This window comes from Diabrotica undecimpunctata, chromosome 7 (assembly GCF_040954645.1).
Source record: "Diabrotica undecimpunctata isolate CICGRU chromosome 7, icDiaUnde3, whole genome shotgun sequence".
NCBI classification, from domain to species: Eukaryota; Metazoa; Arthropoda; class Insecta; order Coleoptera; family Chrysomelidae; genus Diabrotica; species Diabrotica undecimpunctata.
Genome location: NC_092809.1, coordinates 141,907,374 through 141,920,139, shown reverse-complemented (window position 1 = coordinate 141,920,139; position 12,766 = coordinate 141,907,374). Strand labels below are relative to the sequence as shown.

Sequence of the window (12,766 nt, the reverse complement as noted above, 5' to 3'; positions counted from 1 at the left end):
AAGTTCAAGCTGTAAACATCTCTTTCTGACAGCGTCGATGATAGGACGAACCTTATAAAATTTATCTGTATCACCTGCTGGTCTTTCCAAATTGTTCACTAGATGTAAACATGTTCTAAGCTGGAAAAATCTGTCCCTAGACATGTTATCTAGGAACATTCTAATACCAAGGCTTCTTTCCCAGTACATCCTAATTTTGGGAAATTTGTTTAAATTTCCAATCATTATATGAAGTGCAAATAAAATTTTAATTTCTCTCTCATTAGTTGGTCTAAAATTTTTTCCGTTCTATAAGGCATATACATTTGTAAATGTTGCTATATTTTTAAACAAATCGTTTGAAATATACTTCGAAAAATACTGAATTGGGTACAGTGGCTCTGTAAGACTTGTATTTGGGGAAGTAGGATGCCATGTAAATGTATCTCTATCGATGCCTTAGTCCACTCTACGGTTCTCTTTTTTGTTTTAATTTCTCTTTGTTTTGGTTTTTTAGAACAATCCTTTTCTGAGAAACATACTTTACTTCCTAATTTTTTTGTACCCGAGTAACCTGCAACTTCATCTGGTATATATTCGTCGTCTGAATCATAAGTTCTCCCTAACTCCTTATTATCATTTTCGCTGCCATCACCTTCTTCCAGTGTCTCAGTGTCACGTCTGGTCAAAGCATCAACCCCTGGTCTTATAATAGATTTATTCTCACAGTTATCCAGAATTCCATCCTCCGCGTCAGAACTCTCTCCTCCGGGAACTTCCAAATTGTCTATTTCTGATACGTTACCGTCCTCTATCAGGTCAATTAACTCTTGGAGATGTTTTGGGTTGTCGAAATCATATTTTTTTCTTTTGTAATCCATGTTATCTGCAATCAACAATACTAAGTTAAAACCCGAGTTTAGACCATATGTACATACAGATGAACAATCAGAAATATGCTTTCAGACCACTTGTACATGCTCATGTGCATCTAAAAAATGTTTGTTTATTTCAAAACTATCGTTTTTATGGCAATGTTTTGTACTTTATAAAAAACTACTTACCTTATAAATCACACTTAAAAAGTTGGATCGATTTCGTTTAACAAAAGATAACCGTTTCTCGTAAAATAAAACTAGCAGTATCGGTTACCAACTAAACAGCTGACACTTTACAACAAAATCGCTGACAACTTTACCTGTTGACCACTAGATGGAAGCAGAAGTTAAAAATGTGGATCGTAAATGTATATTTGAGTGACTGAATGCTATTTCGGTATAGATAAGCGAGTAGTTGGTATTTAACAAAACAATAAAAGCTATGTACATACACATGTACACAGGGTCTCAAATGGTTAAAGGAGCAAAAACATAAGTAAAAAACATAATTTTTGAATTCACCAAGGTCCTGAATTCAAGTTCAAACCTTGTTCTATCATTTCTGATAAGTATTTTGGGCCTATTTAATTTTAAAACACTGTTTTTTAATCGTTAATAAAGCGCTTATGATAGGACGGGCGCTCGGGTTGAGGCGTGTATAAGAGAGAGAAACAAGGCACAAATGTTTGCTGGTATAAATTCTGATTGAACAAAGCGATATACGCGCTTCAATCAATTAAAAAATAATAGTTTAATAGTTTATTGTGCACCAAAGGTGTTATTAAGATGATTACGCCCGGAGAGCAACGCAATCCAGCCAGAGGGCTTCTGGCCCGAGGATGGATGTTGTTCGATGTCATAAACCAGTGATGAGAATTTCAAAATTATTTGAAATTTTTTGCCATTTTTGGTCTTTGTCAAATGTTGTGTACTTGTAATAAATATACTATCTATGTATGTTTTAGCCACATTAATGTGGCGTTTTTAAATGAAAGAAATACATAGGGTTTTCAATACTATATTTCATTACTAGCTGACCCGGCGAACTTTGTTCCGCCTTAATGGCAATATGAATAATGAAAAAATACAAAAAAAAATTAAATAACTACATTAATCATTCATTATTATTTCTGTATTTTAGTACATATTTTGCTCTTCACTTAAGTACCTTGTGATACACGACATTTTTTGTTTTATTATCAGGCGCAAAAACAAACAACGCAGATGGTCTTCCGACCCGTGAACATGCCACGTATAATTGACCATGGGAAAAACATGAATGTTCTAGATTTAAACCACAAACTTTTAAGGATTGGCCTTGTGATTTGTTGATGGTCATGGCAAATGCAAGACGTATCGGAAATTGAAGTCTTTTAAATTCAAACGGCATATCGGTTGGGATCATCGGGATCCTCGGAATGAGAACTTCCTCACCTTTGAATTTTCTTATCATTATCGTAGCGTAAATTACATTGTTCATCAATTTACTAACCACCAAACGCGTACCGTTGCACAGTTTTGGTTGGTTTATGTTTCGAAGCATGATTACTACGGAGCCAACCTTTAGGCGTAAATTGTGCGGTGGTAAGCCAGGCACGTCCAGAGTTTAAAAATTCAATTGGATAGTTGGTGGCTTCATCTTCATTTGTGACGCAGTCAATAGATTTGAATGAATGCATTGTTCCAATGATCTTATTTTGAATTATGTAGTTCAGGTCATCTACATCTTTATTCTTAGCCGCTAAAATTGCTCGCTCACTCAACCATTCATTATTTTTATAGTTAGAAATAATATTTGGAAATACATTGTTGATAAGTTCGTCTTTTGATGAGACAAAATTACAGAAATTATTTGGAAATGATATTAATCCGCTCGATTCATCGACAGGTACTTGACCATTACCGATAGTCAGCAATTGCTCCGAGAAATCTTCAGCAGATGTATCATTAAGCAATGTAACTCTCATGTTTGTTGTCAGCTGCAGTTTCTTTACATAGCGCCATAGATTTGACGATTTGAGGCAAGCGTTTATTTCATCGGCAGCCGTAGATCTTGGAATTACTGGCAGTATTTGGCGGAAATCACCAGACAGTAAAATCATTGCTCCTTCAAAACATCTCCAGTCATTGCGTAAATCTTTTAATGTTCGGTTAAGTGCTTCTAATGCACGTTTATGCGCCATTGTGCATTCGTCCCAGATGATGATTTTCGATGCCGCTAAAACTTTGGCCATTGCTGAGTGTTTTGCAATATTACACGTTGGTTCTTCAATAGTTTGAAGATTTAACGGTAATTTGAATGCTGAATGAGCCGTACGGCATCCTTCTAACAATGTGGCTGCTATTCCAGAAGAAGCAACTGCAACCGCTATGTTGGATCTCGCCCGAACAGTTGCTAAAACTAATGACATAAGGAATGTCTTGCCAGTTCCACCAGGGGCATGTAGGAAATATAAACCACCATTTTCATCAGCGATTGCCTTCATTAAAGTATCATAAACTTCCTTTTGTTGGTAATTCAACAGGGGTACATTCCTTTGAACTACTAAATCTAATTCCTGGTGATTATATTCACGTTCCCGTTCCAATTCTCGATTAAATGCGTCATTTATTTCACGATTTGGCGCTGGCATTCCTAACCTGATTAATGAATTACCGCACATGAGGTAACATATATCTTCGATCAAGAGTAAAGCACGATTATGTATCTATTCATTCATCTCAATATCGTGATTTCTGGAACTGACACGACTTTGATGTAAAATATCTTCTGATATACTATCCTTGTATTTGTGCCACAGGTTACATGGGTTTGATGGAAAACATGTCGAAATTATGATAGCGAATAATGTGCGTATCTTACTTGGAGATGCAGAGATAATGGCTTCAGCGATTGTCGTATCCCAATGGGTCTTGTTTTCTAATAAGTTCAATTCTTCACATGCAGCACGATATGTTGGGAATATTACACCATTAACAGTTCGTAGTGTCTCAAATGAAGTTGGCCCACGCACATTTACCAGCAACAACCGCAAATAGAAACATTCATCATTCTTTGGATGAACTGTATACATACGACCAAGAGCATCAGTAGAACGCACATCTGGATACCCAGGAACCGCATCACCTTGCTTCCGTCTTTGAAAATTCTTGGATGAAGCATTCCAAGTATAATAGCGTGGCATCTCCGAGTAAAGCAAAGTTCGTGCAAACTGATCGTTTTGGCAGATTGCAAAAAAACTGGTCAATGTAGTTGCTGGAGGTGTTTCAGCACGTTGCGTAGCATTCGAAGCCGTGAAATATACTCGTTGACCATTCTCCAGATGCACCGCCAAATGTATAACAGTAGGATGACGTTCGTGAATTGGAAATGCGAATATACGCCAAATCGCTTCATTATAGTTCACATAACGATCAACTTGATAGCGTGAAATTTCATCGTTGGTATTTGAGGATTGCAATCCAAAAACCGCCATATTTCGTGACATATTTGCAAATATATTTTATGGACTTAACTGAATTGCAGTATTCAACGTTGCAATGTGTCTTGAACGTTTTAGTAATAAGTGGCGAATATGGAACAATCCAACTGTTTTCGACAACGAAATCCATTCTTTTCACTTTCGTTGTGACAGTTCGACCGTTGTCATCTGGTGATCGACGCCGATACAGCGGATACCCATCGTTGCCAGTGACAGTCTCCGCCGTTAATTTCCGTGGATATCGTTTAGAGCACTTTCCATCGACCATGCAAGGTGATTGGGGATTGATGGCACCACACGGTCCATGAATTATATTAGTAGTAACAACATCATGTAGGTCTGGATCGACTTCATGATCAGGAATCTCGGCACATATGATATCATCTATTTGGTCAGGCTGAATTCTTTCCACTAACCAAATAAGAATGGTTGCGTGCGGCAGGCCTCGCTTTTGCCATTAGATTGAATACATCCAGCATCGAGTATCTCCAAAGACGCGTTGTTTAACAATAAAGTTCATCAGGGACCGAATTTTTTGCCTGAATATACGTGCTGTGATGTCGTGTCTATCATTTGATGTTTGTCCGGGAAGCAGCAATTGAGTAATTTCTATCCATTTTGGATTACAGGTAAAAGTAATAAAGAGATCTGGCCGGCCGTAATGACGAACATATGTCATTGCATCTTGTGCATATTCATGCATATGACGTGGGCTACCAATGTACGTCGCCGGCAGAATAGTTAATCGACCAATATTAGCTGCATTTCCTTCAGTACTAACAGCATCACGTAAATGGATGTACTCCTCAGAACGCAGTTTGGCTTGGTTCAACCTAATAAATGTTAAACGTTCCGTTTCTATTTTTACATACATGTCAACGCAATACTGCTGAAACAATCGACGAAACCGTAGCAAATAGTTGTCAGCATTTTGACGAATCATCAAACGATATGCATAATAATTCATTGAGCTAACTTTCTTTGTAGTTTCTTCACCTGAAATTAAAAATTTGATAATTAACCATTTCAAAGACAAAAATATATTTTAAATGAAAGAAATACATAGGGTTTTCAATACTATATTTCATTAAGACAATATTCAACATTTGATGCTTAAGTGAATTTGAATACAGTTTTTGTTACAATATTACCGATGCCTCCAAATTCCTAATTTTATGATGACGTTTTTAATCCTGGATGAAAGGATCAATTTTTGGTGTAAATATTTTATTTAATATATCAACTCCCAAACTCAACAAACAATTCGGTGTTAATATAGTCAACGCAGTTACCGAGAAATAAATTAAGTAATCTCTTTGACCAATTTACATCTTGACCTTTTATTCCCAGAGAAGATAAGATACTGCCAACTTTTTAATGTAAATAAGTGTTAATTCCAATCACAAATGAGAAGTTCTTTAATAAACATGCGTGACAAAGACCGTATCCGGACTTTTTTCCTGTTTTTTGGGGTTTTATGGATCTCCCAAATTTGCACAGGGGTAAGTTATCCACAAATATCTAGATCTAAGATAAGAAAGGGATAAAGTTGCTAAAGTTAGAAAAATTTATTTTTAAAACTTTTTTTACTTTTTAATATTTTAACAAAAGGAACGCAGGAAAGTTATACAAAGTGATCAACTTTTGTGACAAAGTTCATTATATCTGCTCTTATCGAAGATACCAAAAAGGTATTTATAAAATAAGAGGTAACTTTAAGCTTCATATTTTAAAATTAGTTATAAATATACAGTGTCTTCCATAACACTGTACCGCATCAAAAATATGTTTTTTTTTTTTTTTAATGAAACATCCTGTATTTTATTTTAAATTTAAACTCCGATTCACTACCTCATTACAAAAATACAAATTTTTTTGTAACGATTTATTTATTTAGTGTATTGCGTACTTGGACAATATAATTATTGTCACAATTGTTGTTATTGGACAATAAACACAAATATAAATCGAGACTTAAACTCCTCCAACCTTGCCGGTGCCACGCCGATCATCTCCAGGTTTGCACGTCTAGCAAATTTTGCGCGTCCGCTGCCACTTCATCCTCGCACCTTTTTCGTGGCCTTTCAGTCTCCATTCTCACTACATGACCAACCTATCGAAGTCTCTGAAATTTTACGAATTCTGAGATCGGTGCCTCTTTGAACAGTTGGTAAAGTTCATGGTTGTACTTGGATATCCATACTCCGTTTTCGTTAATAGGTCCAAATATCTTTTTTATGACTTTACTTTCAAAGACTTCCAGCTTTCGTTTTGTCCCATGTCTCGCATCCATAACATACTATTGGTCTAATAATAGTTTTGTAGACCGTGATTTTCGATCTCCAGTGTGTGTTTTTGGATCGGAATACATGGGGGAGTGAAAAGTACGCTTTGTTTTCCTTTATTATTCTTATTTGAATTTCTGGTTTTTCTGTTCCATCCCTGTTTAATGTAACTACCAGATATGCGAAACTTTCTACAGTTTTAATATCGTCCTCTAATTCAACTGTGCGTCTGTTTCCCCTAGCTCTTGCCTGTGTTAGTTTTTTTGTCTTTTGAATATTTATTTTTAGTCCAATCTCTTCTGTCCCTGTTTTTAATTGTGAATATATTTCTGCTGCCTCTTCTCTTCTGCGAGACATGATACTAATGTCATCGGCATAGGCGGCAATCTGTGTTGATTTATTTGTTAGGAGATTAATTCTTCCTATATTTAGCTTTGTTATCACATATTCAAGAGTCAAGTTGAATAATGTCGGTGCCAGCCCGTCTCCTTGTTTTAATCCTTTGACTATTGAAAAGTTTTCAGTGAGCTCATTTTGTACTCAGTTGTTGTTGAGCCCATTTTTGCGTTTACTAGTCGGATGTATTTCTGGGGGATGTTAAAGCTATGCAATATTTGATATAATTTTTGTCTATTATTTGAGTCGTAGGCCTGTTTGAAATCTATGAATATGTTGTGGACGTCAATGTGGTATTCCCACGATTTGTTTACAATTTGTTTCAATATGAATATCTGGTCAGTTGTAGATCTTCGTTGTCGGAAACCGATTTGATATTCCCCGACAATACAAGAGGGTTATGCCGCGATAATTTTTGCATTTCAGTTTATCCTCTCTGTTATAGATTTATAGATTGGGCATATAATCCCGGTTTTCCAGTCGCTAGGGATCTTTTCCTCATTCCAAATCTTGTTCATAAGCATATGCTTTTGCTAGGTGTTCTCCACCTAGTTTATATAGCTAAGAGGGGACGTTGTCAATACCTGTAGCCTTGTTATTCTTCTGAGCTTGTATTGCTTGTTTTACCTCTTCCATCGTCGGGGGTTCTATATTTTCTGTGTCTCCCTCAATGTGATGCATATATTGACATGCTCTTCATTTTCTTGCGTCCATAGGAGAGTTTGGAAATAGGTTTTCCAGTTTGATTTTATTTCTTTTGGATCACTGGTTATTTGCCCTTCTTGATTTATGCATAGATGTGTTCGGGGTTTGTATCCTTCCTTTATCCGGTATATACATTTAACATCATAGGCGTTCTGAGATTATCTTTTTAGGTGTTTTTAAATTAAATTAAAATATATCTTGTTTAAGTTTTTGACATCTTTTTTATCATTTATTGCATTATTATTCTTTTTGATTTGTATATACTCTAGGAGCTCCCTCTTCTTCCTTTTATGTTTACTTTTTAGGATCTTGGTTTTGTCAAAATCAAATTTATGTTTGTGGGAACGTATTCTTGAGTTAAGTAGCTGACTGGTTTGTCCAATATATACTTCATCACAATTAGAGCAGGGAATTTCATACACAACATGCGATTTTTTTAATAGAAAGGTTTTTGTTTTTAGTCTTGTCAAATTCTTTTTCAAAAGATTGTGCCCTTTATGAGCAACCGTAATGTTATGTTTACATAGAAAACATACAAACATATATATATATATATATATATATATATATATATATATATATATATATATATATATATATATACAAACATTTATATAAAAACAAATATTCGTCAAAACATATCTGTTGAATATGTAAAACATCGAAGACACAGGAGCGAGTGTTACTGATAATTATAATTTTATGTGAAGATCATTTTTATCCACTTCAGTGTCGCATTTGTGGCATGGAAGAAGTCAATAATGCTACCAGAGTATGCGGTCATGGGACATTCCATTACAATGTGTTCAATTGTTTGGCAAGGTTCTCCGCAGTCGCATGATTGTATCTGGATTGATCTTATTATCTTATCTAGCTTTGTTTATAGCAAATTTTAATAGAAATCGTAACAAGTTCAACGTCCTGTATAATTGAAAAGGGGAAAAAGTAACGACCTGTTGTAGCCATAGCTTTTAAATAATTGTCAAAATTCGCTTTAAATATAATATCGGGTAGGTTACAACACAAATTGAAAATTTGCTCAGTAATTTTTAAATGCACCACCCTGTATTTGATATCACCATCATAAGCTAAAGTTTATCTAGTTTAATAATTAAACTAGATAAACTTAAAAATTATTTATCCTAACTAATTTCTTTGCCTATACTCAATAGGTTTTGATATATTTTAAATTGTACCCTGGAAAAAGAGGTAGGGATTTTTCAAAACTTCATAAACCTTGGAGATACGTATGTCTGAAAAATAATTAATTTTAAAAACATTTACTATTTTAATTTCACACTGAATTTAACATAAAGTATTAAAAACGATGGTTAGAAGATGATGACATCATCATCCTAAATGGTTCTACAATTCTTTGTGAATCTTGGCCAGCTAGCAGAGATGTCGCCGCTCCCATATATTCGTAGCAACTTCCCTCAATCTTCTGATGCTTACAATCTTAAGGTCTTATTCCACATCATCAATCAATCTTCTACGTGGTCGTCCTCTACTTCTTCTGTCCATCTAATGTGTCTGATCCATCTTAATTTCTAAACATAATAAATTTCACAATATCTGGATCTATGTATAGCTGGTATGATTCAAAGTTATATCTTCGAAAGATATAACGTATACCATTTTCATTTACAGTCCTAAAAATGATTAAACGTATTTTTTCTCTCAAAGATAGCAAGTAGTCTCTCGTTTTGGTCTATGTTTCTGTCACCAAGGTAACCAATCACGACAAAGATGGTTACTTTGGCCGGCCAACCACAGCGCATGTTATTAACTGCGCCGTCATTGGCCTCTCGGCGGAAGTGTGCTGCAAATGCTCCAACACGATGTGTATAAAAGAGCAGCACATCTTCCGATCGGGATCCAGTCGTCTTACACTACTAGCCCCGTGAGACCTTGTTGGTTCGGTGTGCTACCAAGCTACCTTTGAGTTTTATTATTTAACCAATATCCTGCTATCGTCGAAGACTTCGAAATTCAAGAGTAGTCATCCAAGAATGGTTATTCAATTTAGAAGTTAAATCATCGAGTGTGCAAGAACCGGCGTGTCGACTACAAAACGCTTCCTGACAGTAGAATACGACTTTCTGAGATAGAAAAGACATTGATCTTAGAACTATTTCAAATAGTGTCGAACTGACCACAGCGTTATTTGGGCCTATCACGGTAAAGAGCGAATGAAAACCTTATACAAATAGTAACTATAAGAATTACTGTTAGCGAAAGGTAGCAGTACGAAGCGACTGGCAGCAGGAAGAGTCAACACTGCCGGAATTCTTGTGCCTCTCTCGAGGAGAGGGAACGCGGCTACACGAAGGTAGAAGGCCGACATCTCTGTGGAATTTGAGGTATACACCACGCATCAGAATTCTAACACATATTAAGTCATTGTAAGAATATTTTGTCTGTAAGAAAGCTCGAACTGTTAGAGAATTCTGATTGCCGGTGTTCCCTCACCTATCACAAAGGCTCGGCGGAACTTCTTGCCCGTAGAGGCCGGTATCTCAATTTAACTCCTTGAAACGAAGATGGACTCTCGAAACTTGAGATCCTCTTCGAGAGCGGCGACCGTAGATCGTCCAGAAACCCCTGAAAACCAGGAGGACGCTACGGCCGTACGACATTTCAGCCTAATATATCAAAACCGGTCTTATTAAGGTCTTGTAAATGTTAAGCTTTACTGCACTTTTTAGTTTCTTATTTCACAGGTGTTTTTGAATATCATGGAGAGGTCTTTTTGCTATTACTATCCGTCTTTTTACGTCGTCGCTTGTCGTGTTTATTGTATTTAGTAGTGATGCAAGATATGTGAATTCTTTGACTTGTTCAAAGGAATAGTTGTTAATTTAGATTCGCTGTTAAGCATTTTGAGGATTTTTAACAACCAATATATATGTGCTTGTTTTGTCGTTTACAATAAATATTAGTTCACTTGCCGCGTTAGTAAAGTTTGTAAAACACTACACTACGTCTCTCATACTAGAAAATTGCTGGTTCTATTTTTTCATTTCTTTTTTAAACAATGAAAATAACACACAAAGAACTGTACATTGGACTCCACAAAAACACATTAAAAAATTTTGGTTATGGTCATCGAGCAAAAAGACAAAAGAGGGAATGTAAAGGTAGTGGGGGCAAAAATATTGTTAGACAGAAAGTGCCATCTTGAGAGGCCAAATTAAACAAGGAAAGAGAGTCTTTCCTTGTTTAAGAAATCAAATTTAGTTGGGTTATGTTATTATTTGTCCCAACTGTCACAAGAAATCTTATTTATATTGAAGTTTTTTAACAATTGTTTCACATTTTATATTGTTATCGTTAATATTTAATTAAAATTTTCTCGTCTAAGACACATTCTGAAAACTATTTTATAGCTACTGTTAATAAGTGTCGGAAAATTTAAATTTGGCGCATTCGCATTTCCGGATATGTCCGCCATCAGAGGCCACTTTTTTGGTCGCCTTTTCATAACGATTAGATTCTCTCTTTTGTCTTTTTGCTCGATGGTTATGGTACGGGTGTCAGAACCCCAACTGGAGTTGAAGCAGCAGATAGCTGCTATCTGTTTAAAATTAAGCCTTTTGGGGATGTTTTAAAGTCCTGTGGCTTTTCCATTTTTCATTTGTTTTAAGGTACATCTTATCTTGTTCACACTGATTGGTTGTATTTCGTGTTCGTCTATTGGATCTGTTCTATGTAATTTGTTTTGAAATGTGAACGTAATAAATTAAGTAATTCTTAAGCCAATCTTTAAAAAGGTATTAACTAGATTGTTTGGGGTAAATTAATGATTTTTCCGTGTAGGTAATCGTATGCAAGTGGTTCTCAGATTTGATAAAAAGTATAAATACAACCAATTTTATCATGGGAAATTTATAGAAGATAAAAAATAAAATTAATAATTAAATAGTCATATATTAAGAATATTAAGAATAAAACAAATAAAATATTTAAGTAAGCGCTAAATACTTTTCCATCAAAATGGTGAAAATTTATTTTTTTATCAATTTTTTTTTCGTAGATAATTATCCCTACGCAAGAGCAACCCCGTCCTGCGTATTCATACGGAATAAAAACTGCATCTAGAAAAAATACCAATCCGTACATGCTTCAGAACTATAGCAGAGTTGTAGTGCATAATAGGCCAGATATTCCAGGAGCACAGTATGTTCGTACTCATACTGAAGACATACAACATGTCTATCCTGTATATAATATCCAAGGAAACAACCAGAGGGTTCAGCGTCAAAATATTTTACAAACACAATCCCATACCAGTAAGTATAGTGACATCTACATGCTATTTGATTTTATAATTTACTACATCTTACCCCACATTGAGTGATTATGTCTCCTAACGGTATATTGCGTTCAGGGTTAATAGACGTAATCTGAATATATTTTTTCTCGACGTTTTGTCCTCTCCGCAGTTCTGATTTCATTTCGGTTCTTACTTGAAGGTCAAACACAGGAAACTTATTTGTTAGTTTACAACATCACTGACTATTACTTTGCCGCCCTTACATTTACTTATAGCTTCTTTAATTGTCAAGACGCAGTTTATTTGATAATTACTTTATCTATTTTTGTATGTGTTTTGTGTATACAACTAGCAATATCTGGTGCTATTGCTGGATCTTTAGTATCGTTTCATCATTTCTAATTTAAAAGTCTAGTCGCTCATATATTGCTTTATATCCTCTCTTGGATTGACCCACATATGCATTAAAATCGCCTCCTCTTTTGACTCTCCCCTTTGACTTAGAAATGTACCTCTTAACTGATCATAGAAAACTTTTCTTTTATTCTCACTTTGATCGATTTGAGGAGTGCACATACACAACATTCGAAACTTCCTCATTAAATACAAATGTTACTGATATTTTATCGCTCATTCTTAAAGCTTTATTTATCTTTCTATCAGCAATTACATATATCTACTTTATTTTTAGTGTTATTTTCCCCTAGATACTACATTTTGTACCCTTCGTTTAGTTCTTTTGCTATTCGTCTCTATAATTCAAGA

At 35.2% G+C, this 12,766-nt stretch overlaps 3 protein-coding genes across 4 annotated transcripts in view; 1 reads left to right on the top strand and 2 right to left on the bottom strand.

Moving 5' to 3' along the window:
- Positions 1–2,344: 2,344 nt before the first annotated feature.
- On the bottom strand, positions 2,345–3,490 carry LOC140446654 (uncharacterized). The gene has a single exon (XM_072539243.1). The coding sequence runs from the start codon at positions 3,488–3,490 to the stop codon at positions 2,345–2,347; it is 1,146 nt and encodes a 381-aa protein (XP_072395344.1).
- Positions 3,491–3,565: 75 nt separating this feature from the next.
- On the bottom strand, positions 3,566–4,333 carry LOC140446652 (uncharacterized). The gene has a single exon (XM_072539242.1). The coding sequence runs from the start codon at positions 4,331–4,333 to the stop codon at positions 3,566–3,568; it is 768 nt and encodes a 255-aa protein (XP_072395343.1).
- A 1,351-nt stretch (positions 4,334–5,684) lies between these two features.
- LOC140445945 (serine protease svh-1-like) overlaps positions 5,685–12,766 on the top strand; it is a 53,712-nt gene continuing 46,630 nt past the window's right edge. For both annotated transcript variants that reach the window (XM_072538395.1, XM_072538394.1), the window contains exons 1-2: positions 5,685–5,841; positions 11,762–12,017. In XM_072538395.1, coding sequence (XP_072394496.1) covers positions 5,746–5,841; positions 11,762–12,017 — 352 coding nt within the window. In that variant the 5' untranslated portion in view covers positions 5,685–5,745. The remainder of the gene's footprint in view (positions 5,842–11,761; positions 12,018–12,766) is intronic.

What these genes read in the sequence shown, in the direction of transcription:
- LOC140446654 (XM_072539243.1), bottom strand. Translation starts at nt 3,490, where the DNA reads ATGCCAGCGCCAAATCGTGAAATAAATGACGCATTTAATCGAGAATTG.
- LOC140446652 (XM_072539242.1), bottom strand. Translation starts at nt 4,333, where the DNA reads ATGGCGGTTTTTGGATTGCAATCCTCAAATACCAACGATGAAATTTCA.